This window comes from Callorhinchus milii, unplaced genomic scaffold (genome assembly GCF_018977255.1).
Source record: "Callorhinchus milii isolate IMCB2004 unplaced genomic scaffold, IMCB_Cmil_1.0 Scaffold19, whole genome shotgun sequence".
Lineage (NCBI taxonomy): Eukaryota > Metazoa > Chordata > Chondrichthyes > Chimaeriformes > Callorhinchidae > Callorhinchus > Callorhinchus milii.
The window spans coordinates 3,703,218-3,729,623 of NW_024704760.1; the positions used below are offsets into that span (position 1 = coordinate 3,703,218).

Consider the following 26,406-nt stretch of genomic DNA (forward strand, 5'->3'; position numbering starts at 1 on the left):
ATCGGGAGAACCTCCCAAAGCGCTCGACTGGAATTAACTCTTACGTGTAGCGACTGTGTGTTTTGTGGAAGGACCATGAAGCGATCGGCAAATTAAACCCGGGAGGAATTGCTGGCCAGGACCCTTCTGTGAAAGGCAATAGAACGATACTGCTTCAAGCCACAGAACAGCAGCGTGTGTTTTTTTTAAAAAAAGAAATCATTCCAAAAAAAACACTCGGCTTTAGAGAGTCAAAGCCGGTACGTTAAAAGACAGCTCTCGTGTTCAGAATACATTATACTAATTCGCTACAATTCCTCCTCGTTTAAAACCTGCCAAATAAGCAATGTCGCCCAAATGCAAACTTATCTTTTTTTTTTGAAACAGCTGCTGCATTTATTTCCTTCGGGGACACTGCCGGATCCGGGGAAAAATAAACCCACACACTGAACCAAAAGGTTGTGTGCTGCAAGTAACAGGCCTCGTGTTTATTGGATCATGCCCCTTTCACGTCGGGGCGGGCGGGGTGGGGGGGGGGTGGATATCTCTCAGCGTTTCACAGGATATACTGCAACGTGTATTGATTGTGTGCTTTGCAAACTCGAATACATTTGTAAGATGTGCCCGGAATCAGTGCTGAAAGACACTACGTAAGTGCAAGTTGCTGCTGTTGATGCTGCAATGGTGCCATCGTCCGTCAAGCTGGCCTGACTGACTTGTGGACAGCAACGCCTGTGAAACTGGTGCAATTTACGCTGAACAGTTTCAAAAGCTTAACCCTGCTTATTGCAACATGGCCGGGCTATTGCACTCGTTAACAACAACAACAAGATTCCATTTATAGAGCGCCTTTCACGTCGGGAGGATGTCCCAAGGCGCTGTACAGTTGGGTCAGGACCCGAGCATTGGGGGGAAATGGTCAGGGTGAGGGGAGGGAAGGGAGGGAGCGAGGAGGGGGTAGAGAGTCGAGAGGGGAGCTGAAGGCACGGTCAAAGAGAAAGGTCTTGAGACCGGCCTTGAAGGAGGAAAGGGAGGAGGCGGCGAAGGCACTGGGGGATGGAGTTCCAGAGCACTTAAGAGCGCTGCGCTGTGGTCAAGCTCGGTGCACGCCTCTGAGTTGCAAACCCACAGCGTTGCGAGTCCGGAACGATACCGGACTTGATTCTGACCGGCCATTTGCTCTTTGGGGTTTCACCAGCTCCGACACTGCACCTGTAATCTCCGAATCGATTCCACGAGGAGCGCAGAAGTGTGACCACCAGACTGCCTCAATCGCAAAACCCCACGGTCATTTCGTACGGAGCGGAAATGATTTTTGCCCGTCTGAAATTCAGAGGCGTAAGGATAGCGGATGAAAAGCGCCGACATAAATCCACTGAAAAATGACCCGAAGGAAGGCACTCGAGCGAATACAAGGGGAAGATTCTTGAAGAACAAAAGAGAGACAATCACAAAGGAGCAACAGATAAGGCGACGACAGAAGACAAGAGAGACGCAGCCAAAAAATGGGAAGCCAATGATGTAATTGTAATAATAACTACCACTGTGGGGGAATAAAATTATTCCGGTAAAAATTCGCGTCAACTACAGATGGGAATGGTGCTACGAGGCATTTTTTTTTGTTGTGGCAGATAATCACAATCAAACACAAAGTCTGCCGTCCTTCATCAACAAATATGTAACAGGCACGGGGGGAAAACAGTGCATCGTAACATGCAATCCGAACAGTTATGAGCTGCGGTAGTAAAATCAACAGCACTGCAGAAAGCGGTGGACATTTACGAATGGGCAGGATGGAGGTCAAGTACTGTGGACGGGCGAAATGTAACACTTATTCCTTGTACTTTGTTAAAGTCGTTGCAATTGTACAGGAATACATGGAATACAGAGCCGCAGTAAGTGGTCACAGACCCATGTGGGGGGTGTTGGAGAGATTCCACGTGCGAGATTTTTTCATAGCGGGTTACAGTTTGTGGAATGTATGGATGAGACACTTGAGGTCTGTTCCGGGAACATTGTTGATAATAAATAGTGAATAATTCTTGCATTTGATACAGTGCCTTATCACGTCGTCGGGACGTCTCAAAGGGCTTCGCAGAATATACTGTGAAGTGAATTGCCTGTATATTTGGGGGGGGGCGAAACGCGGCAGCAGCGTCCCACAAACAGTCGTGGATTGAAGCGACCGATTTATTATTGCTTTTTTTTCTTGAGGGATTATTATCAGACGTGTGGAGTAAGGAAACTCGCCCAAGGTTTCGTGCCGGCGGGAATCAAACCCGGGTCTCTGGCTTGTGAGGCGAGTGCTCTAACCCCTGAGCTACAGGATTCCCGTGTCTTCTTATGTGTTGTTGTCTTTCCCTGGGATGCTGATGTTGAATCCATTTGATCCCTACCCTCGGCTAATGGCTCCGGCTCTACCCGTTTCCTCTTTAAGGAAAAGAAGACCATCAATAACACCGAGACGTGGCGTACAACTGGCCATCGGCATCAGCATTTGTACGTATTTGTTATGGTGTCAATAAAAATCAGCACCAACAGAGTGAGGACTCTCCTGAGAACCAAGACATTAGGATCTGCATTTGTGGCCAGCGGCTCACACTCAGAGACTGAAGAGAATGAAGTGGATTTGAATAATTACTGATCGACCTTCTTTGCCCCCGAGTTCTGGTTTCAAATAACAAAATGTTTCGCTTCGGCAGTCGAGCGAGGACAAACGTGGGGTGGGGGGGGGGTGGGGGGGTGGGGAATTAAAAGGAGATTTTTGCAAGCGTCCATCAACAAAATACATTCGCCCACAAAATAGACGGGTCGATCCACTTTGCAATGTATTCCGTGAAGCTCCTTGGAAAGTCTCAACGACGCGATATATCAAATGCAAAATCAAATTATTATTATACCAGTCACTGCACCGTACAGCAGTTTGAGACGCACTCAAGTGAACAGCACCAAATTGAAGTTGCAGAAGTTGTCCGCATTAAGCACTTTTTTCTCCCCCCGATAAAGGGGAGCCAATTTGCGTTGGGAGATCCCCACGACAGCAAATTGTACCCCATAACAACCTGGCCTTTCCGAATCAGCCAGTTTACAGAGGCACGCCGTAAAATTTAAGAGGCGAGGTGCTCACTGTGGATTTTCCCGTTGGACCCACTGCAATGTTAAACGCAAAATAATTGGACTCGGCAGTGCATCGATTTACTGTTTTCGAAGTTCTGGATCAACCAAACTCTTAGGCGCGCTCACATTAACCCGAGGGAGTGAACCGTGCCTCTCATAGTCTGGCTTCGGGTGATTCACATCGTTTGATGCAACACCTTATCGCTGCGTCGAGACCTCTCCAAGCGCTTCACAAGATTTGGACTGTGAAGGGTAACCGATGTGTGTTTGTGGGTGAACGAGGCAGCAAATTTGCGCGCAGCTACGTGTCACAAACAGCCACGGAGTGAGTGACCAATTTTATTTGCGGGAGGGAGGGGGGGGAGGGAGGGAGGGAGGAGGGGGTGGTCAGAATTGTTGGCCTGGAGAGAGAGAAACTCCCTTCTCTTTTTTCGAATAATACAATTGGATCTTTTACGTTCACCTGAACAGGCGCAGAACGAGACCTCGGTTTAAGGTCACGGCAGGTTGCGGTTCACTTTAATTTTACCCGCCAAAATATACAGTTAATTCGCTTTATAACAACGACAACAACAACTCGTGTTTACATAGCTCCCCTCCACGCGGGATAGCGTCCCGAAACGCTTTACAGTCTATCCTGAGAAGCGCTTTGAGACGTCTCGAAGACGTGATTAAAAAAATGCGAGGATAATTATTATTATTATTAATATTATTATCATTATTTCTGACTGACAGGATTCCACGCTGGCTCCGTCCAAGGATGGGAAGGGGCAATGATGAGACGCGGTGTTTCTCCCACCGTCTGGGCTGGTGTGTCAGGAAACGGTGTTCCCGGTGCTTCCCAGTCAAAAGCAACTCAGTTCGGAGCCCTGAAATGTTAACTGAGGTTATCTCACTTGGGAACAGACTTGTGTTCTCAGTACAAAACAACGAATCTTACAACTCAAAGGCAAAACGTTGTCGTCTTTCTCTCCTCTTCGTTTCCGATTTTGACCGGCATTAATCCTTTGCAGGTTGGATGCAAACATGTCCCTATTGATTTAGCTGACTGCAAACTCATTTGCTTCACTGATCTCCGCAATCATTAGCGTGGCTAAAGGGCCTGAAATGGATCCATATTAATGTTACATTAAAAATTCGCAGATGAACACTTTTTCTGAGACTGAATTGCTAAAAAATAAAATCCTGCGCAGCAATTTATTTGCCGTTTGAATAGTTCTGTATTGGCAACGGATAAGAAGCTTTTAACCCTTGCACTGACAGAAGAGCTCAGCCGAAAGTATGGGAACATAGGAAACATGGGAACAGGAGGAGGCCATTCAGCCCCTCGAGCCTCTTCCCCCATTCTATTAGATCATGGCTGATCTGTACCTCAACTTTAATCACCTGCCTTTGCCCCATAACCTTTGACGCACTGACCTAACAAAAGTCTATCCAACTCGGTCTTTAAAATTTGAATGGATCCGGCCGTAATCCACAGCCTTTTGGGGGGAGAGCGTTCCAGATTTCCACTAACCTTTGGTGTGAAAAAAATACTTCCCGATTTCACCCCTAAATGGCTTAGCTCTAACTTTAGGGATTATGCCCCCTTGTTCTGGATATAAAAGTGTGCGTCATATTACAATACATTGGAATATTTAAGGTAACATTTCCAGCTTCCTATTTCTGTCTCTCCTCGTCAGCGGAAATGAGGTTCAAAGTGACCTCCCCACCACCCCTTCCCCCCAAAAGAAGAGTTAATTGGACTAAGGTTAAGCCTGGAACGGGTGCACATCCTAGAGAAAGAAAAAGAATGAATTGATCGCATTCTCCAGTGTTGAGAAATCGATGTAGAATATTTCTTGTGACAGGGTTCNTTTTTTCCGTCTGTCAAATAATGGAACGGAAACTCAGTAACACCTATGTGAAGCAGATATCAATAGCTGGATTGTGATGAGCTACATAACAGAGTGTTTTGCAAGGTTCCCGCACCGCTAGATCGGACACTCAGCCCTCACTTGGTTTCTGGTTGCGTAAGTCGATCAACACGGTGCAAGAGAAGATATAATACACAACCGATAGTTTCTGCTACTGTGTTCTACTCTTTCACCTGCCTTTATGCCTTCTCACCCCCAAAACCCTACTATATGATAACACAGAGGCTTTGCTCTTCGTCATAGCACTACAGCTATCATTAAATACATAATCATCCTTACATTTCATACAGCCCCTATCACATCAGCAGGACATCTCTTTGATATCAATCAATCAATCACATTGCTGTGCGTAATTGGCTCTGTGTTTCGCCCACAAAATGCACAGTCATTCCACTTTGAAGCGATTTGAGATGTCTCAACAACGTGGCAAGGCGCTATACCAAATGCGTGGATTGCTATTATTATTATTATTATTATCGCAAAGCACTTGACGGGATACACTGTAAGGTGTAGTGACTGCATTTTTCAAGGAAATTAAAAACAACTAAGCCTAAAGGGATGATAAAACTTTTGATGTTCCAAAGATGAGATGCAGTGACTGGAATATCAATACATCACACAAGTTGCTTTCTAGCTGTTACCCTGGAAGCAAAACGGTCGCTGCACTTAAATATAAGCCCATGTGTAAGGCCTTAAGAGTGTCGTGCATTGAGTGTTCTGTTCGGAAAATCCTTCAGCCTTTGCTAAAGTATTCAAGCTATCACTGAGGGAACAGGCTCCCTCCATCCATCCAGCAAAGATGATTGTGCAGCCTGTTCCTGTGCCACAAGCTGCTGCTTCAAGCCACCAAACAGACTGAGTTGAACGCAGTTTTGCTGAGTGCAGAACCAGTAATTGTGGCAGGTGCCAAGGTCTCGTTGTACAACACCGGGAAGAACATGATGAAAAAGCAGCTCAGTATTTGAGGCAGTGCGTGCGTAAGAGTGAGTGTGTGTGTGTGACAGAGAAAGTGAGTGAGTGTGTGTGACAGAGAGAGAGAGAGAGAGAGAGAGAGCAAACCATTGCAGAGACAGGTGGCCAGCGAGATTTGGAGGCTCGCTGGATCTCCCAAGTTGGCCAGGATCTGTTCTAGCTCTATTTCCTGGCAGCCCAAGCAGATGGTGCAGTTCGTAAATTAAATACTTATGTCTCCAAATTAAAGTCCTTTGTGTAGAACTTTACCTGGATCCGCAAAGCCTCCAAACCCGGGGATATTAAATTATGTGGTGAATGATATTTGATATTTTACATTAAGTTGTGAAGTGCGTTAACATTGCGGTGATGTCAAAGCTCAACACCAGGTTCATTGTCAATAACATCTCGTTCACCACAAAGTCCAGAACTGAGTCCCCAACTCACTCCTGTTCTTAGGCAAGAACATTGCTGTAAAAATGTATAATTCTGGCAAACAGCCTCGAATCCACTGGAAGCCCAGTTTCTGCAGTTTTTTTGGGGGGAAAAGTGTGGAAAATCGGTCTCAAAATTAAAACTGGATTTAAGGCTTGTTTTAAGTAAAATTCTGCATGATTTTACATTTCTAAGTCTGTGGTTCTTAAGCCAAAGAAGATGGAATCATTCCAGGTCCCAGGAATTTTAAGAACGAGTTGAATGACGTCCAAAACACATTATAAAACACGTGTGACAAAACAGCTGTGACCTAGTGACAACTGCAACCTGTAGTATTTGTTTGGTGCTGGAGTGGTTTATAAACACAGGGACACACATAAATATACCACGCACACACATAGACACGCACGTAAACATACAGACACACACACGCGTGCACACAGAAGCAAACAGGCACACACACACATAAATAACTAGATTAAAATTGTCCGAATTCCTTTAGTTTAACACCACAACCACCGTCAGACGAAGATTTCCATTCAAAGCTTTCCGGCCTGATGCCGTGGTCACAAGGAGCATCAGTGTACAGACAACCTGTACGCTCCAAACCTGCTGATAGCATCACTGACCCACACAGAAAAAAAACAGTGCAAGAAGATGTATCGCCACACGTCTTAGTCTTTTGGCACAGTCGGAAAGGATTTGTTCCCCTGATCGAGGTGAATCCACTTCAGATTAATTGATGGGGAGGTTTGTCGAATCTAAGTGTTTGAATTTTTTTTAAAAAAAAAGAGAAATTGTGCCATTTGCATCCTAATGTGATTACACAAACTGTGTTAGAACACGAGTTGATAAACACACACGCACACACACACACACGCACAGACACACACGCACAGACACAGACGCAAAAAAAAACCCACATTATAATCACTTGGGATTTGGAAAACATTTCTAGAAAAAATGCCCAAGTAACACGCAACCCAGTGAGTCACAGAGAACAAGGGTTTGAATCTCTAAGTTACCTTGTGAGTTTCAACGATCACAGGAAGCCACCAAGCGTAGACGGGCGCTTTCCCACAGCGAGTGAAGTGAGCAAGGCCCTTTGGAGTGTCGGACACCCGAGGTTGCAGTGAATGACCCCTATTAACGACCGTGTCAACACAGCACTTACAGCAGCCTGGGAAATTTCCCAGGCTTCTATAAGTCTCACCCGAAGGACGTCGCCTCCGACAATTGATGAGACGTTAAACTGAGGTCCAGGGGCTGCCTGTTTAGGTGGATGCTAAGGATCCCATGGCACTAGTACGAACGAGAAGGGAGTAATCTGGTAACAGTGCAACATCTCCTGGTGTCCTGGCCAACAATCCTGTCAATAAAACTGGTCATCGACTTGGCGACTGCCATGAGCAAATTGGGACGCCAGGTTTACCTGCGAGTATACGGTCACTGCACTTCACAGTAAATCTTGTGAAGAGCTTTGGAGACATCCTCTCGACCTGAATGAATTTGCCGTATCAAATGTAAGGATTATTATTATGAGTATTATTAGAAACATTACCATTATTATTGTTATTTATTATTATGATGCTGGCACAAAGCAAGAAGCCCCAAAAATCCAGAACGCAGCACTTAAAGTACCAACCGAGGATACTCATAGAGTTATTGTATTGTCCTGTGCACTGTTACGCTGTAACAGGTCTACCTACGTTGCACAAGACAAACCCACATCTGCAACTGGGAATAACATGGTTCACAGGTTCCACTCAAGCCTCCGCAGTGATTCCAGTGAATGTAAATGGATGATTATACTTCAGAATTTGCAGCAACAGGAAAGATACTTATCTTCGCGTCCCCTCCGGCTCGCTCTCTGCTCCTGTGTGTGTGTTCAGTGCCTCGGCAGATCAATGTTCGGAGCAAATAACAACAAATTACGTTTTTTATAGCACGCTCGCAGGATGCTGGACCGTCAGGGAATTTGGCCCCGAGCTGGGGGTTGGGATCAGGAGGGGTTCGGGGCAAGGCAGGGTAGGGGGTAGGAGGGTGTCTGAAGGCGCGGTCGAAGAGGAGTGTCTCGAAGGGAACCCGTGGAATCCGACACGGCATCCTCTCGAGACCCTCCTCGGCGCCCCTCTAGTTGGTAGTTCAAGCGAAATTGCTTTAACTTTGCCGCACGTAGTATCCCCACCGGGAGAATACCGGCCGCTATCAGCAGTAGCCCCAGCAACCCGCAATCCCCTTTCAAATTGCTGCGTCTGGGACCTGAGTCACAGGTAAAAAATAAAATCCGAATCAATATTTGTGCAGCGTTGAAAAATTAATGCCGCTTTTATATCAGCAGCGAGTCTCGGGAACCGGAGGCACCTGGTGATGTACAACTGGCAAATTCCCGACTTTGCTCAAGTGGGACTCGGAGCAGAATCAGCTGTTCAGTCCCAGAGCGATTGCTGACAGGACAGTTGGTGCGGGCGGAGGTGGGGGGGGGGGTTTGGGGGGGGAAACAGCTGATCGCTCGGAGACACATGTACAATAAAAGTCTCGCGGATGTCTGATCTGTATAAATCGTACGATCGCCTAAGTCGTACATTGGCCCGAGTCCCATTCGCTCGAGGGTTTCTATTCTGTGTGAGTTTGGCGTAACTCGTACTTTGCCACGTGCCTTTGCGTCGCGCCCCTCACGCCGGGTAGTGTTCCGGAGCGCCTAACAGCGGCAGAGTCCGATTCAATGGCATGACATCGCGCTGCATCACGGTGGCACTGTGGCTGGAATTAAATGGCGTCACAATATGAAACAGGCAGACTGGCCTTTCCCCTTGGGAGGAGGGGGAAGAGACTTCTCAAGCGTCTTTTAAGCAGATCACTGGGACAAGGGTAGTTGCCTGCTGCCTGTTATTGGGGAGGGTGCTTAATGCAGGGTGACCTAAAGCAAGCGAGGAGAGGCCGGGGTGGGGGGGCGGGGGAAATATTTCTGCTGCATTCAATCCCTTTGTTAGCCCTCTGCCTCCTGACCGCGGTGACTCACGCCAAGTTGGAATCCACGGTTGAGGATCTGGAGAGCTGCCAATGCTCGTTCTTCATCTGCGGAGTCTAGACTGTCAGCACCAGTGGGCTGAGAAACTGGGGTTGCGGGGCGGGGGGGTTTGGGGTGGGTTTGCACGCAACGGTCCCGATCGCATCAACACAGAACAGAGCACTGAACAGAGGTCAGCATGGTGGCCAGGATCGTGGACTTTGGCCAACTCCCAGCCTGGGAATGTGGATGCCAATTGCAGTGCTCCACCACTTGTTCCAGCGCTTGCTTAAAAAAAAGTGGCAAATATTTATTATTTCCTTCCTTCTCCGCTCTGTTGGCCTTCCAAGCTCCTGCCAACGCTGCTCAGTCCCTGGCAGAGACCCAGAGTGATTCCCCCCTTTCACTTGGCATGAGCTGCTTCTCCTCACCGTGAGAGGTCATGGATGGATGGACGAAGCTTTGCCCAGCCCATCTCATCCCTCCTAAACACCCTACCGTTCTCTTAAAGAGTCCTCTCAAAGCGCCCTGACTCTCCACCTCCCTTACTGGTAACCTGTTCCATTTGTTAATTACTCTCCAGTTAGCGAAATTTTTCCAGGACTCTGTCCTGAAATTGCCCTGCCTCACCCTGAAACCCGTGCGGTCTTCCTCGAGGCAACATTGGAACCTATCGGGTGGGAAATCTCATCTCATCGCGACTCTGTAGGAGTGTCTATAATGCCTGGCCACCATCCTGTTCTCAAGCACACGGTCTCTCCCGTTGCCCGGAAAGATTTCCTGTAAGCTGGTGGTGTTGAAATACGCAGCGGTGTAGGCTGTAGGGGGGAAGAGCGCCACTGTTTCCGACCGGCGTGACGCACAACAACGACTACAACTTGCGCTTATAGAGCGCCCTCCACGTCTCAAGAGCACTTAACAACGGGGGAGCCCATTTGGGGATAGCATAAGGCTTCCTCAACAGCGAGGTCGAATGGCACGAACCTTACGAATTAACAACCGCTCACCCTCCACACGCTGCTCTCCCAGCGCCGTCCTCACCACCTGCAGCGTCACTCGGAACAATATCCGAGATTGCCCGAGCAACAATAGCAATCCAGGCAGTAACAAACCGGTTAATAATAATAATAATCCTTGCATTTGATACAGCGCCTTATCACGCCTTCGCGATGTCTCAAAGGGATATACGGCAAAGTGAATTGAACGTATGGTTTGTGGGCGAAACGCGGCAGCCAACTGCGCACGGCAGCGTTCCCCCACAAACAGTCGTGGGTTGAGTGACCATTAGAATATATCCGCGCGCACACGACACAAACAGTCGTGGGTTGAGTGACCATTAGAATATATCTGCGCGCACACGACGCACACACACACGCGCACAAATGTACTGTGTCAATCAGTGGAAAACAAACAGCTTTGTTCTACCTGATCCTCAATAGTGCGACTCTCGGCCTGTGTTCAATGGCCAGAATTAATTGTTTTGAACTCGACTTGCCGCTGCTTTGAGCGAACGAACGAACGAACGAACGAGCACTGAAGTTCTACGCCCAGGATTCGGTCTCCTCAGCAACTCAGGATTTCCCCCCCTCCCCCCACCCCGACTGCCGCTTTCAATTAAATCTCAGCGCGCATTATGTGGAGAATAATGGGGATCTGGGAGGGCAGGGATCAGACAAAGTTAGAGATCCCAAGAGCCAAGTTTAAGGCTGTCTGATTCCTGATATGAGCAAACTCCTTTGTGCTGAATTCAATGCTGTGCTGTGGGTTTTCGGGGGGAGAGAGAAGGGAACTGGATGGCTTATCTGGTTGACATCGCTTGTAGTTTTCCCTTTCTACTTTGCCATCAATTGGAAAGTCAATTTGCAAAGGTCACTCCTTAGCCTAACCTTAATAATAATAATGACAATCCTTGCATTCGGTATAGCGCCTCATCACGTCATTGAGACGTCTCAAAGTGCTTCACTGGATATACTGTAAGGTGGGGTGACTGTATATTTTGTAGGCGAAATGCGGCAGCCAATTGCACGCAGTAATGTCCCACAAGCAGCCGTGGAGAGTGAGTGATCAATTTTATTTGGGGATTGTCGGCCAGGACACCGGGAGAGAGAGAAACTCTCTTCTCTCTTTGAATACTACAAAATAACAAATACCTGAGGTTATTTGAGTCCCCTTTTTCTACCCTGGAGCAACCGGCAAAATATTTACGCGGCGCTTTTCGAGCATTTGCGTAACGGTAACCCCGGTGCGAAATCGAAGATCGTTATTATATCCAGAGGTGTGAGTGCTACACCGACTGATTGAAAAAGACGTCCCTGTAAAGTGATGAACATTGGCCAGGTTTCCTTTCTCCACGCGCCTCTGTTTGCCCAGCAGTAAGTGGGAACCCGGGTGTTAGTCGATTGGCGGGTCGCTTTTCCGGGGGTAAAAATCCCTTCCAAAAAATATAATGGTAATAAATTGGTCACTTCAATCCACGACTGTTTGTGAGACGCTGCTGTGCACAATTGGCTGCCGCGTTTCATCCACATAAATATACAGTCAATTCGCTTTACGGTAACAATTCTGTGACGCGCTTTGAGACGTCTCGAAGACGTGATCAGGCGCTGCACGAAATGCAAGGATTATTATTATTATTATTTCCTGTGTTTTCATATAATTCCACAGCTGAAATTGCTCCGTAAGGACTGAGAAGGGAGTAAAAGGTTCAGGGATGAATCCACAGGTGTCACCAACTCCCGAGCTCCCCGACCTTGCTGCCTGCTGAAGCTCACAACACCACTGAGGTTTCAATTGCTTTAGGCTCCATAACATCCCGCAATCCATCATGAGCAATGGCAGCTGCGAATCCGCTCTGTACCTATGGGGCGAAAATACCTTTTCCTCATTGAACTGCCTTCTGATGTTGCGTACCTCTGGGTGATCATTAACCTTTTTCTACCCCTGCAGTAACTGACATGATGTGTAGTCATTGCATTGCAATCCTCTGAGGGACTGGTGTTCCTGCTTTGTGTCACTGAAGTCGGCCTTCCGGCAAACCAAGAGGTAGAAGAAGAAGGAGGAGAAGAAGAAGAAGAAGAAAAAAAGGGGGTCCAACATTTTGCATGTCTCACCGTAAAAATCTCGACCCGGTGCATAATAAACTGCACGCACAGATTTAAGTAGCAATGATATTGTAATGATGTTATAATAGACAATCCTATTGTGCGACTATCAGAACGGCGGATGTTTTATTCATAAGAGTCAAAGAAAATCGTGAAACTGAAGCCTTTTTTCGAACTCTTAACAATTGCATTCATTCCCGTCAGCTCAGTCCAGTTCAGCCCACTTAATGAACAGCGATTCTCGGCGATGTGGTAACTTCTTTCAGTCAGTGACTCGTTTTTCTCTCTCAATTTACGCTGGGTTTTGTCGGAAACAGAGGCAGGCGGGTTTTTATTAACCCTTTCTCTGGTCACGCTCCTTCGCTATTTACGTGCGCAACTAACTGCCAGGTAGCTCGCACCGTTTGCTTTCGTGCTTGAATCGTGAGCGGTGAATCCCACTGAACAGCCCAGCATGACATTCAAAGATATCATCCCGATTGAAGTAATCTCTTGAGAGTCATGGGATGTGCACACTTTCGACGGGATACACAGGTCCCTTTTACATCATTCATTTATTCAGACTTCTTTCACTGGAAAGAAATGTTTTGCTTCTTGGGGTGGTTAGAAAGTTGGGAAGACTTAAAAGTTTTCACTCCAATATAGTGCTGCATTTTCAGAGATGTCGTCCTTTTAGGGTAAGCTATTAAACACAGGTCCTGTCTGTGCCTGTTCAGGTAGATATTAAAAATCCATGGCTCTATTCAAAAAGGGAAGGGAGTTTCACTCTCAACCCGGTTTCCTGGCCAACAACTCCCACCAAATAAAAAATGAGTTATTCACTGCACGGCTGTTTGTGGGACGTTGCTGTGCGCAAATGGCTGCCCGGATTCATTCGCAAAATACACAATCACTCCACTTTACAGTCTATTCGACGGCGCGAAAAGCGCTGTATTAAAAAGCAAGAATTATCAGCATTATTAATAAAAAAAACTTGTGACCGAGAGAAGACGCTGCTGCTTGGAAAAACTATTCGTGGAGGTGTATTGTGTATTGTATTGCCAGTAAAGACCTGCTCCGAAGAGGGAGTTAACCAGGTCTGTGCCTGCGCTGATGTACAGCGTTTAGTGCCAGAGCTGACACCCAAGGGCAGGGATAAGAACCAGTCTCCTGCTCGTATATTCTGGCTGGACAACTGGCTGCCAAGTCTCCGCACGGCTTTTTCAGAATTATTTATTGCCACAAAATAGGATGAATTCCTTTTGTGAAGGGCAGCTTAACATCTGCCTACAAATTCAAGTCACTGTTCGCGATACACAGCTTTTAAAAAAAGAAAATCCCACAATGCCCTTTGCGATACCTTGCCCGATGTCAAATCAAGGATTATTATCAATATCTTTAAACTTTCATTTTACATTCGCCTTCCTGGGAGGAGAACCTATGGTGAAATGTGCCTCAATCCCAATCGTAATTCTCTGCTTATGTGACAAACAAAGCAGAAAGCTGAAATCCTCATACCAGTTCCCGCAGACTCACTTACTTACACTTGACTACACCGGTTGACTTGTCTAATGCTCTACTTCTGGTTGACTTCTTCAGGAAGAACTTCTGAACTTGTATCGAAACATTGATCAAACCGCCAGATCTCTCAAGGACATGAAACTAACCTTAGAGAAAAGCAGTTTGTTCAACCCAGCTTATTTCCCTCAATTATTCACCTTGACATCTTCTCAAATAAGGGAACAAGTCCACTTGACATGGTAAACAAATGTTTGGATTGACAACAACAATAACCTGCAATGCTATTCTGCCCTTCACATGGAATAGGGACTCAACGAGTGTGGAATTTACTACCTCTTAGTATGAATTAATCCAGGCTACTTGAATATTACAGAGTCTTTATTCAAGACAAGTTACTTGTTAATTTGTGTTAACACAAGTTAATTTGTGTTAAATTAAAAATCTAAAATGTATTCTTTGTGCTGATGAGTTACACCAAATATTGAATGAAATGCTTATTTTAGTTGTGCTGTGTTAGGGGTAAACAAACAGTTCGTATTTCTACTTTCAGTTGCTTTGCAGAGGCCACTGATGGAATAAATGTCCGTGGATATCAGGTGAGGACAGGGTTAGACTTAAGTGGTCAAGATAGGCGACTGATAGTTAGTGTCAAAGGCCACGTATGGACAACATCACCTCAGGCAAGATGCCAGAGAGAAAGAACCTGGAGCTTGTGGGACTGCCCTTGGGTGGAAATAACAAGGGTTCAGCCACATCTTCAGGAGAGAGGGGGGGGGGGGGGTGAGGAGAATATGGGCTAAAGAGATAGGTGGTGGAGGTGGGTGGGGGTGGGTGGGGGGAAGAGAAATAATCCTAAATCAATCTGACGCATTGTTGTTGGTTGTGGCACAACGAAAAAAAACACCGGAAAATTACTAAATGCAGAATGTTCATCTTACCTTTGAAAAGTAAGCAGAGGAGGGAATTGTTTTTAAGAAAAACTAGGAAAATTAATTGCAAATATTTAATCCAAAGTAATGCAAATTCAGTCAGCGTGACTCCTGTGGGGCGGGGAGGGAAACAACGCCGTAAATATATCTGTGCTCTGCGCTCCTGTTAAAACTCGAGAATTGGTCTTAATATTAGCAGTGAGAATACGAACAGTTTGTTAAAATTACTATTTAATGGGGGGCAGATGGCAGCTACAAGCTGCTCCGAATCCCGAGGATTAGATTTGGCTGATGGGCCACTTGCAGCTGAGAAAGTGACAGCACTGCCTTCTGATCACGTTAAGCAGAACGTTGGGAGAGGAACACAATACAAGACAAAACACGATTCTCTCTTCGACCTGCCCGGCACTGCAAATCCCCACTGGACACCACCGAAACGCTAAGCCTATGCCTCCCAGTTAGAAACACTTAAAAGTACATTTCTCTTTCCCCCCACACCCATCCCCCACTTCATCAAACAATTACTGTTTGGTGGTACAGTATGTGTCACACTGCTACTCTCTCTGTTTCCTCACTAATTTTCACCGCCTCTCACTCATCTCCCGAATAGGAGCCAGGGGGAGAGGGAGGGGGGGAAAGGGAGAGGGGAGGTGACCATAAGGAAGGTCTTTAGGCGGGATTTGAAAGTGGGGAGGGCGGGGGCAAGGCGGAGGGATTGAGGGAGGGAGTTCCAGAGCTTCGAGGGGTGGCGGCTGAAAGCACGGCCCTAATTTGGATTTGGTTTGACACCCACCCGGGTGGGTGCCCTGATGTGATCTCTCCAAAGTGCATCAACCACACACGAGCCTTAACGAGGGAGCTACAGCAGTCTGTGTGACTGTCTATGGTGGGCATCACTGCCAAGAGACCTTTCTGGGGTCCGTGCGGCTCAGATTATCACTGGATCCACTTCACAAGCTGTCACTGGGGAAAGGGGGAGGACAAGATGCTATTGTAGACTTTGAGAATGCCACGTCAATCCGACCCCATTTTGAGCTACGACCCTCGAATGCTCCCCTAGGCCTAGTCTTGTTTCTGAAACGTACACCGTTATACTCAGAGTTGCTTTTCAAAGATTTTCCATTGGTAGCTTTCTCGGACTTCATCCCCATTGCAAACAAGAGGGATGCGTGTGTGTCTGTGGGTGTGTATGGTGTGCGTGGTGTGTATATGTGTGCGTGTGTGTACGGAAACTACTACATTATGAGCGTTGGGAACTTTTGACCATTGAATTGGGTCCATCCAAAACATACTGGACTTGGCTTGAAAGCACACGTATTGGATGAAAGCATCATCAACAACAACAAATTACACTTGTATAGCCCCTCTCACGTCGGGGGGATGGCCCAGGTTTCTGATATAGGTTATAGCCCAATGTCTGCAGGTTAGTGCTTTTTTTTAGTGCAAAAAAAAACAATTAGGCCCTAATATTGATGGAAAATCCAATTAACGGAGGCAATCTGTTAGTTTCAGATATCGGTTGACTGTCCAACCCGAGACATTTGCACAATTGCTTGCAACAACTTGGAAACGCCTGAGGTAATGATCAGATTCGCTGCCAGAAGTGGATCGGGTTTAATTGAAAACATTTTCCTCCCGTTTATCAGGGACATCCCGTCCTCCCTTAACGCGCTGTGAATAAAGCCCCGTCCACCGTCCGCACACCGCAGTTTGGATGATCCGGTACAAGAAGCTTTTCAGTTGAATCGTGGTCGATGGTGAAAGCAGGCGCTGGATGCTGTCTGCCATGACACCCTCCACTGGGAAGGAGAAGGAATCCAAGAGAGAACTTACTTAAAAACCACTGACTCCAACTGCGCCCGCACAATCTATGTGAGTGCAGCACAGGCCAAAGTGATGTCTAGTCTGACACTCCAATGCAGCGCCAGGTGGTGGGGGGAGGGGGTTTGGGAGGAGTACTGCGTCGTTGGAGGTGCCGACCTTTGGAGGATGAGACGTTGAACATCAGGCCCTGACGTTAAAGATTCTGTGGTACGTTACGAAAACCAAAAGGGAGTTTCACTCGGAGGTCCTGACCAACCATCCCCCAAATAAAATGAATCGTTAAGACTTCACGGCTGTTTGTGGGACACTGCTGCGTGCAGATGAGTGTTCCCCTACAAAATGCGCAGCCTCTACGATTCACAGTGTATCCTGTGAAGCGATTTTGATATGCTCTCCTGATGCGAAAAGCTCCGTATCAAATGTAAGGATTATTATTATTGTTGCTTTAATCGCTTCAGCACGTCACATCGCAAAAGTCTGTTCCCCAGACTGGCTCCGCCAGCGGTTTTGCAATCATAAAACACACGAGAACAAACAACAACAGAGAAACGCTCGTAATAATCCGGCTATCCCGGTTTAACAACATTTAGCACTCATGTGATTACAAGGCACAACACGTTTCTTGGAAGCCGTGCACTATCGCTATCATATAATTACCGATTTTGTTTGCCGTTTGATTGCTTCTCTGAAAATCTTCTGTAACTCAGCTCGTGCGCAGCTGCAGCAGAAAAGTGAATGACTCCGCTTTTGTTCCACGAGCCGTCGGCGCTTACGAAAGTAACTAACTACACGTGTGCGACGTGCACTGCGGTAGCTGTGGCCACTCAGGACCTCCGTATTCCAGTCTTGCAGCAAAAAAAAGCCAATGGCTTTAACACGTGCACAGACTGTGTTTTAAAATGGATTCTAAGCCATTGCCATAACAGTGGAAGTTTACAACTACCAAAGGTGCATTAATACTACTACTACTATTATTATTATCAATAATCTGTGTATTTTTAGATATCGCCCTGCCTGTCGGGGCGACGTGTCAAAGTGTTTCACGGGATATACTGTGGAGTGCAGTGACTATGGCGTTTTGCAGGTGAATGCACAAACCGCGCAGCTTTAAGATGGGATTCGCTGACTCCTGGCATTCCGTGCGGATTACTTTGCACGCGTGTGTGTTTGCAGGGGGAGTCTGGGCAAAGCAGGAGCTTAGGTCATCACCGGCAACACTGACGGGGTGGGGGAGGCGCCACCGTGGGATACGGGGCCTGGAAATCCCTGAAAAAAGCACTTGCTGGTAACGAGCGGGCTAACGTCATCTCTGATTTGATGTTGAAAAAATTAAAATCATATTCATATTAAATTGTAACACGGGATTCGGTGACGGGGGCAGGGGTGGGGGCTTGCAACTGGTAGGTGAAGATTACATTCTTCGTGTTAAATTCCGTTTGTCAAACACACTGCAATTGCCAATTGCACAGAACTGCTACTTCGAGAGCAGCCAATATCAATTAAAATATTGAGTTCTTTTTAATTAATATTTCTTCCTGCGGAAAAATGAGACAACGCTCGGGATTTGGAGCCGATTAATGGGAAAAAGACGGGGTTTCGCTGTGGTTTTGATGATAAACGACGGGTAATGACGCGTAAGGGGGCGAGGGGGAGGTCGAATGGTTCTTTGACTAGTTTTGTGTTTAGAGAGAGAGCCTGAAGCTAACTCGCAGTCCACTAACCTAATATAGGGGGTTAACTAGAATCAGTGGGATAAACTCAATCTGGGTAAAATCACTTGCCAGCCATATGGTTCCAGGCCATCGAACAAGAGCAACAAAGGGAGGGGAAGGTATAGCTGGATCATGCAGTAATTCAACAATCAAACAGAATTATTATAAACTGGCGGGAGCTTCAATGCTGGTTTTGTTGGGGATGGATTTCAACGAGGTCTGAAAGGGTCTCAAAGCTCCTTTAAACAGCTGACTAGAGATCCCAAGCTGGGAGTGGGCTGGAGGTGGGGAGAAAGGTGATTAAAATTGTGCTGGAAGACATAGGTGTTAGGGATGATTTTGAAGGATGGAGGGATTGAGGGAGGGAGGGGGCAAGATGGAGTTCCAGATAGCGAGATAGAGCACCACTCTATCTAAACAAATTACATTTCTGTCAGGAAATAATATCTCGGGATACAGTACATAGTTTGGGACAACAACATGTGCAAGCGACTGCCAGGACGGTGGAAGGCGAACTGGATGGACCTTGGTCTTCTTTCGTCTAGCAAATTCTTATGGCCTTATGTGCTCTGCAGTGTGCTGCTGGTCCAGTCTAATGTCTTGGCGAACGAGTCTAACTTTACGTGTCATCGGATGTTGGTGAACGAAGCTTGCGTTGTCTTACACCTGCTCAACGTACTGAGTAACTCCAAAAGAGATGCACACAATGCAGTGCCACTGTCCGCAGATAATCTCTGTAATATTGGGTCACCAGTGCATCCGCCTCTTACCTGTTTCTCGGACATGATGTAAAGGAATTGCTGGTCCGTGGAGAAACCCATATCTCGGAGAATCATGCTTCCATCCTTCATAACCTGCACAGTCTCGTACTGACCGCCGATAGTAGGAGGGCCGTCTGCACGGATCTGTTGGGAGAGACGGGCCAAATTTCAAGCAACGGTTACGGCTTAAATAGGTTTGCACAAGTAAAAAGCATCTGCTCATAATAAATTTGGTAATAACACTCTAGAGGTGTCAAGACTTTGAGAACTCGGTTGTTAATCCATTACCAGATAATTGGGATGTGTGGGGGAGAGGCGGCGGGAGGGGGAAATCTATGTAAATTCACTTTACAGTATATTCTGTGAAGCCCTTTGAGACGTCGCGAAGACGTGATAAGGCGCTATATCAAATGCAAGAATTATTATTATTAACTGAGGACAATTGGCACTTGAGCAGTAGGGGGTGGTCTTCTGAGCTCAGGGTTCGGGCAGATGTGTTGGGTCAGGGGTGAGAAGATTGGCTTTGTGCACCTGGCTAACATTTCTGCTAACTCCTTGCCCAGGAGTGCTCCACCGCCCCAGCACTTAACATTAAGTGCGTTAATGAGCTCAAAAGAACAAGAGATGGTGAAATCCATTATCATTCATAATGTTAAAACATGTCTCCCACTGGAGTCATCAACCAGGGATTTCGCCAAGACACACATTTGCTACAATCTAGTTCTCGGGCAATTTCACGATGAAATATTCACAGCTACTGATTTCTGTATGTATTCCAGGATGAATGATAGAAAAACAATTTCCTTCCAATATACATTGAACAGAATGCAGGGGGTACACCACAAACTTAAGGGCAGTAAAGGCAAAAACTTGAATACAATTAATGCAGAACAGTAATAATAATAATAATAATAATTTCATCCACAAAATACAGTCAATTCACTTTATAGTATATTCTGTGAAGCCCTTTGAGACATCTCGAAGACGTGATAAGGTGCGATATCAAATGCAAGGATTGTTATTATTAATGCACAACACTATTATAAACTTTGCATTTGATACAGCACCTTATGTCGTCGCGGCGTCTCAAAGTGCTTCACAGGACTATGAAGTGTAGTAACTGTGCATTAGGCAACGTAGCAGCCAATTCGCACCCAGCAATGGCCCGCAAACAGCCTTGAAGTGAATCATCTATTTTATCTGGCGGTTTGTTTCGGCCAGTATTGTGTATACGTTAGATAAATTGCCAGGTGCACTCAGTGAATTTACGTACCAGCCTTTTTTTATTTGCATATGTTCAGTTACAGTATAATTTAGACCGTTTAAATGGAAGAAGAATTTACATCGATTATAATGAGCCTGTCAAACAGAGTATAGTCTTTACTGAGAATGCCTGACTAAATCAGTAGGTTTTGACTATCAAATTGACGACAAGGCATAAATTATTGTTTTCCAAAGTTAAGCATATTGTAAATTGAAATGCACGCGTCTCATCACTTATTTATAGACTGCAACAAAGATCCAGCGATCATTTACTACAACAAATAGGAAAACTGAGACGGGGTGAAAAATGTCTCTCGAACTGTGTCCAGCGTAAAATGCAACAACAATTCGTGCTTATATAGTGTCCTTCACTCCGGGTGGCGTCTCAGAGTGCCTCAATTACAAGCAGGGAACCGTTAATCAAACCGCATCTAAATGTACTGTAAGTCTGATCGCAACTGCGCTCCTTCCTCATATCAACGGACCACACACTGTTGGAAGATTAATTCAATTACCCAAATAAAGAATGGAGTTTGTTTGACTGAGCACGTGTCTCAGACACTCGGATCTGTGTCAAGTCGTCAGGCTCATACGTCAGGCTGTGTACACCTTGAACTATCAACGTCCACTTGGCCATTCTGTCGTGTCCTGTCAGAACTGAGTGTTGTTCCATCCACAACTTAAAACTATTTATAAATAGATACTTTCTGCAGAGAATGAGCTACATATCTATATATAATACTGAAAACACGCACACATACCACTAATTATATTTATATGTGCATTAAAAATAAAAATAATGCACGTAATAATCACCCTCACAATTCCTCTTGGCGTCTATAATGTTGCAACATCTCAAAACGGATAATTGCTGTCTGTGTATTTGTAGACAAACACAGCAGCCAATTTGCACGCAGTGGGTCCCACGAAGTGAATGACTAATTTATCTGGAGGAATTTTGGCCCGGAGAAACTCGCTCGTCTTTTCCAATAGCACTGTGGAATCTTTAACATCCGTCTGAACGGGCTGAAGGTTTAAACGTCACATCCGAAGCATGGCACCTCTGCCAATGTAGCACCGCCACAGTACAGGATCAACAACAACAACAACAACAACGTGTAATTATACAGTGCAGTTATATAATGTAATTATATGTAACACTAAGGGTAGGGTCCCAAAGCACCTGACTGGACTGCGAGCTCAAAGTCCTGACATGGGTTAGGAACCCACAATCCTTTGACCCAGAGGCGAACGAGCTGCTAATTTAGCCCATATATCCAGGAGATATATATATATATATATACATATATTTCCTTTTGCACTCCAAAGCACTATCTTGCATGAAGGGCGCTGTGCAAGTGCAAGTTGTTGTTGTATTATGTATCTCTCGCTATAAAATATAGATATATATTTTTTTCCCCCTTGCGGTATTGAGTGAAGAATGAGATGAATGAGTAGATTCATTTCTCCTCTCTCACCACAGTAGATTATTCAGCAGATTGACTATAAAATCAACACTGTACCTTACAATAGCACCAGGACCATCTATGATGTGCTGCAAAAAACATTGTGTGGGTTTGTGGGGGGGGGGCGGGAATATCACCATACCTTACCTCTCCTACCATCGAGACTATTTTTTTCCCACGAGTAAATGCCATTTCTAATTGGTAATAAGCGATGGGGTCATTTATAAATCACTACCAATAGATTGAATTCTTGGTGGAGACAATGTAAGTTAATGTCAATGATATCCTGAGGATTGGAAAACTGTGGCATAGATTTTTCTCTCTCTCTCTCTCTCTCTCTGTTGAGAGTGAGAGAAATTGTATCATATTGTTCCAGTCCATAAAACTATTCCTTCATCTGAGTGGTGAAAACGGTGCAGAAAGCAATAATGGTGAACTCAGCCAGTAATGGATTCAATGTACAAAGTGCAGTCGGAGACGCTGCTAAGAGTTGAGTTTAAATCTGACATTTGTCTGACAAGGAAATGTTTAGGTGCGGATGAAATGTATGTGAAACCCCCCCCCCCCCGAAATATAAAGCGATTTATAATCCAGTCACAGCACAAATCATGACAGGAAAAGCCTCCGATAAGGATCAAATTACCATAGCGCTTCGAGGACTGAAATTTTGCAAAATACTGCAAACGCTGCCATTTCCAACAGGACAAACAAGGCTTCAAATTATCGGATGCTCCTTGCAAAAGTGCCCCCCCCCCCCACCCCCACTCCCCCACCTTAAATCGTTCCGTGCATGTGTATTAACTGAACGCTTATTTTTACAGTGAATGACTCCGGGAGATTGTCCATCTAAATGTCTGTGGCCAGTTCAGTGGGCGCTATCACCGCAGCCACATTGGACTTGTTAGCCTTTTGGAGCCCTCTCGACTCGCAAGCTTTGCCCTCCTGAATCGGAAGCCACACTATTCCTGAAGTATTCCAATGTCAACCTGCGCACAGGCTCATTTGCAAAGCCGCGTGTCAATAAGAGTTATCCAGTTTCCCTGCCGGCTACTTCCTTCCCCCTGCGAGCACAGCTATTCATTTGGATCTGGACCTTATGAACCATTACATTAAATAAGATATGAATGAGCTCGAACGCTCTGCGAAACAAATGCCCAGTCAAATGGACTTGTGAGTAGTTCGGTCCACGCTGTCAGCGGAGGTTGCTATATGTCAGGAGGAAAAATGTGGACCGACAAAAGAATAAAGTTCCTTTGACGGTCAAAAATGCATCTTTTATTTGTTTAAATGGCACAACTTGCACTTCTTGCTGAAAGGTAGCCTGTAAGCGACACTCAACTCTGGAATCCTAATGATGTGACCTCAGTTTAAATCCTAGCCTTGACTGACGTGTGAGATTAGACTCCCCCTTCTCCCTGAGGGACACAGGTCCCAGCGTTCTCTGAGATGAAGAACTGGAATATTTACTTTGGTGCAAACGTCCAGACCCTAAAGCGTTAACCCCGTAAAGGCTGGTCTGAAGCGCGAGAGCAGGGTCATGGTGTGTCGTAAGAAGCCAACAATAATAATAATCCTTGCATTTGATTTAGCGCCTTAGCACGTCGTTGAGACGTTCTCAAAGCGCTCCACAGGTGACGATTTCAAAATACATTTATTGCAGGTGAGTTGGTGGGTGGGTGGGGGGGGCGCTGAGGAGGAGGGGGGGGAAACAGAAGCAATAAGATACATGGATCCGTCAAGAGAAGATGGGACTCTGTATAGAACTGATACCCCCAATGTTCACACATCCCGAAACACAAGTTGAATACAGTATAATAATAATAATCCTTGCATTTGATATAGCGCTTTTCACATCGTCTAAAGCAAAGCGCTTTACAGAATATACTGTGAAGTGAATTGACTGTATATTTGTGGGCGAAACGCAGCAGCCAATTGCGCACAGCAATGTCCCACAAACAGTCGCGGATTGAGAATGACCAATTTTATTATTGTTTTGTTTTTTGGAGGGATTATTAGGTGTGTGGAGTCAGGAAACTGGCCCAAGGTTTCGCCCTCTGCCTGGAATTGAACCCAGGTGTCTCGCTTGCAAGACGAGTGCTCTAACCACTGAGCTACAGGACTCCGTATATACTGGGGCAGCCTCACACCAAGTGGAATGGTATATTATTTTTCGTACAACATGTTGCAAAACAGCAAGTAGCTCAAACATAAAGGAACAACGACAACAACAGCGACAACTTGCATTTACTGGTGTGTCATGCCCTTCAATCGGGATAGCGTCTCTGAATCCTGAGACCTGAAGCACTAAACAGCTCAAACCGAGAGGCTGGGAACTCCACCTGCTCTCTCTGCAGGCACAACGACGACAACAACAACTTGCCCTTTTCTAGCGCCCTCCGCGCAGGGTAGCGTCACAGTGCACTGGCCTGCTCCGTGTCCCCCCGCCGTGTCCATTCCACCAACAACAGTAAAACCTTCAGCCTTTCTGCCTCCACCCTCTGGAACTCCAACCCGGAGTCCCTCTGACTCGCTCTCTGCCTCCTTCTAGGGTCATCTCAAGACTTTCCACTTTGACCGTGACTTTGGTCCTCCTCCCACCTCCATACCTCCTTGCCCTCCACCCCTGTTGACTCCAGCCCCCAGCTCGGGTGCAAAACCCTTGACTGTCTAGTGCCTTGGAACGTCCTTCCAACATGAAAGGTGCTGTGTAATGCAATTTGGTGTTGTTCTTGTTGTTGTTAGGCCCAATTAATAGTCCTTGTAACCTGGTGAGAGAAATGTACCATAGACTTTTATTAGAGATACGAGAAGGGGGGAATAAAACATTTAACGAGGAGCAGACTGGGATGGTATTTATGCCAGGAAGATAATGCCCTTGTCTGTTGCGGTCACCCGATTGCTTTGATGGGTTTAGTTGGCTCTAATGGAAATGTTCCGTCCCTATAGTTTTTGGGGCCTTGGTATTACCGCAGGCAAATACATCAGCCACTCTGAGTCAAACCGATCAATAATTCAGCGAGAACGCAACACAGATGGAAAAAAGAGAGAGGGGGGGGTGGGGGAGAGGGAGAGAGAGAGAGAGAGCGCACAAAGCTAGGACGTCAGTGGTAAAGAAATAGATGGATTGCGATAACTTTCCATGCAAAGCAAATCGAAGTAAGTGGCGAAAAAAATAAAAAAATAAATCTCATTTAAAAATAGCAAGGAGAGTGTTGAGCATCTACTCTGTTCGTGTAGATGCCTTGATAATTCCGCACGGGTTTTGGCCCGAAGAATTTGCAGGGCTCTGTAAATAACGCGCATTTATTCTGCGCCCATCGTGAGCCGGCTGACTGTTTAGTCTGAATCGCACCTCGGCTACTCCGCTCACAGCGTGTGTGTGAAAATTCCAGCCCCTCCAGAACCCACGAAGCAAACGACCGATTTTCAAGACATTAAAGATCACTTAAAGATCAGCCGTTTCCGTGGCGCTGCTCAGCTCGGCTAAAACAGCGGCTCAGAGCGCGAGGAGCTCGTTGGAAACACGCGTGTGAGCCCGTGCCAAAACTCCCGGGCCCGTACGGCGTTCAAAATGTCACCGGAAGAAACGGAACAAAGCCGTCAGAAACAGTCGCGCGCTGCAACGAGAAGCTATGTTAAGTCGTGACTGCTGTTGTAAGAGAGGTACTGGAGTGAGTAAATTAAGACGTTCTTGCAATGATTAGCGCTTATTATCTTTATCACTCAACAGTGTGTGACTGAGAAACCTGCAGTGAAAGCTGTAATAAGATATAATATATATATATATAATACGTATTCACGTATACAATCTATTCCAGGTCTCTCTCAGTCACACACTGTTGAGGGTGCACGACTGTGACAGTTCTAGAGAACGAGCTCAAAGAGTCATTGCCTGGTCCATTGAAAACCTGCTTCGTTTGCAAACCAAACAAAGTGGGATTTAGTTAACGGCTTTTATTTGACAAAAACGGCCCATTTTCCTTCCTTTCCCCATCGCCTTGCCAATCCAGCCGGTAGAACACCTCTCTCCCCGTCGCCCCCTTCCCCCCCCGCCCGCACCAGCAACCCGGCCCCTCCCTGCGTGCCCCTCTCACAGCTCTCCCAGATGGAAACGTTCAGTGGAGCAAGTGGTAGCGAAGTTATGTCCTGCCATCCTGGGGCTGACTTCAGGAGCCGCTGTTATACAAGCAAAGTTGGCACTCAATTCGCTGCAGTTTTGGCTTAAGACCAGCACGGAACTGGTTGAGCAACAACAGGGCGTAGAATGCTCCTTTCCCCTTGAAAGGAGGACTTTAGTGCATTTTTTTTGGGTTGCGTTGTGTCAGCCACGGTCAACCTCTATCACAATGTGAGTCCAGCCACAAGCCTCCCCACCACCCCCCATCCCCCAACACAACCTCCCACCCCTCAACTGCAGGGAGCGGGAGGGGTTAAACAGCCTG

General features: G+C 46.3%; 1 protein-coding gene across 1 annotated transcript in view; it reads right to left on the reverse strand.

Annotated features, from left to right (window-relative positions):
• LOC103182525 (plexin-A2) overlaps window positions 1-26,406 on the reverse strand; it is a 192,229-nt gene that overhangs the window by 101,492 nt on the left and 64,331 nt on the right. Inside the window, 1 exon segment of the mRNA XM_007899589.2 lies at window positions 19,245-19,379. Within this exon segment, the coding sequence (XP_007897780.2) occupies window positions 19,245-19,379 (135 nt within the window).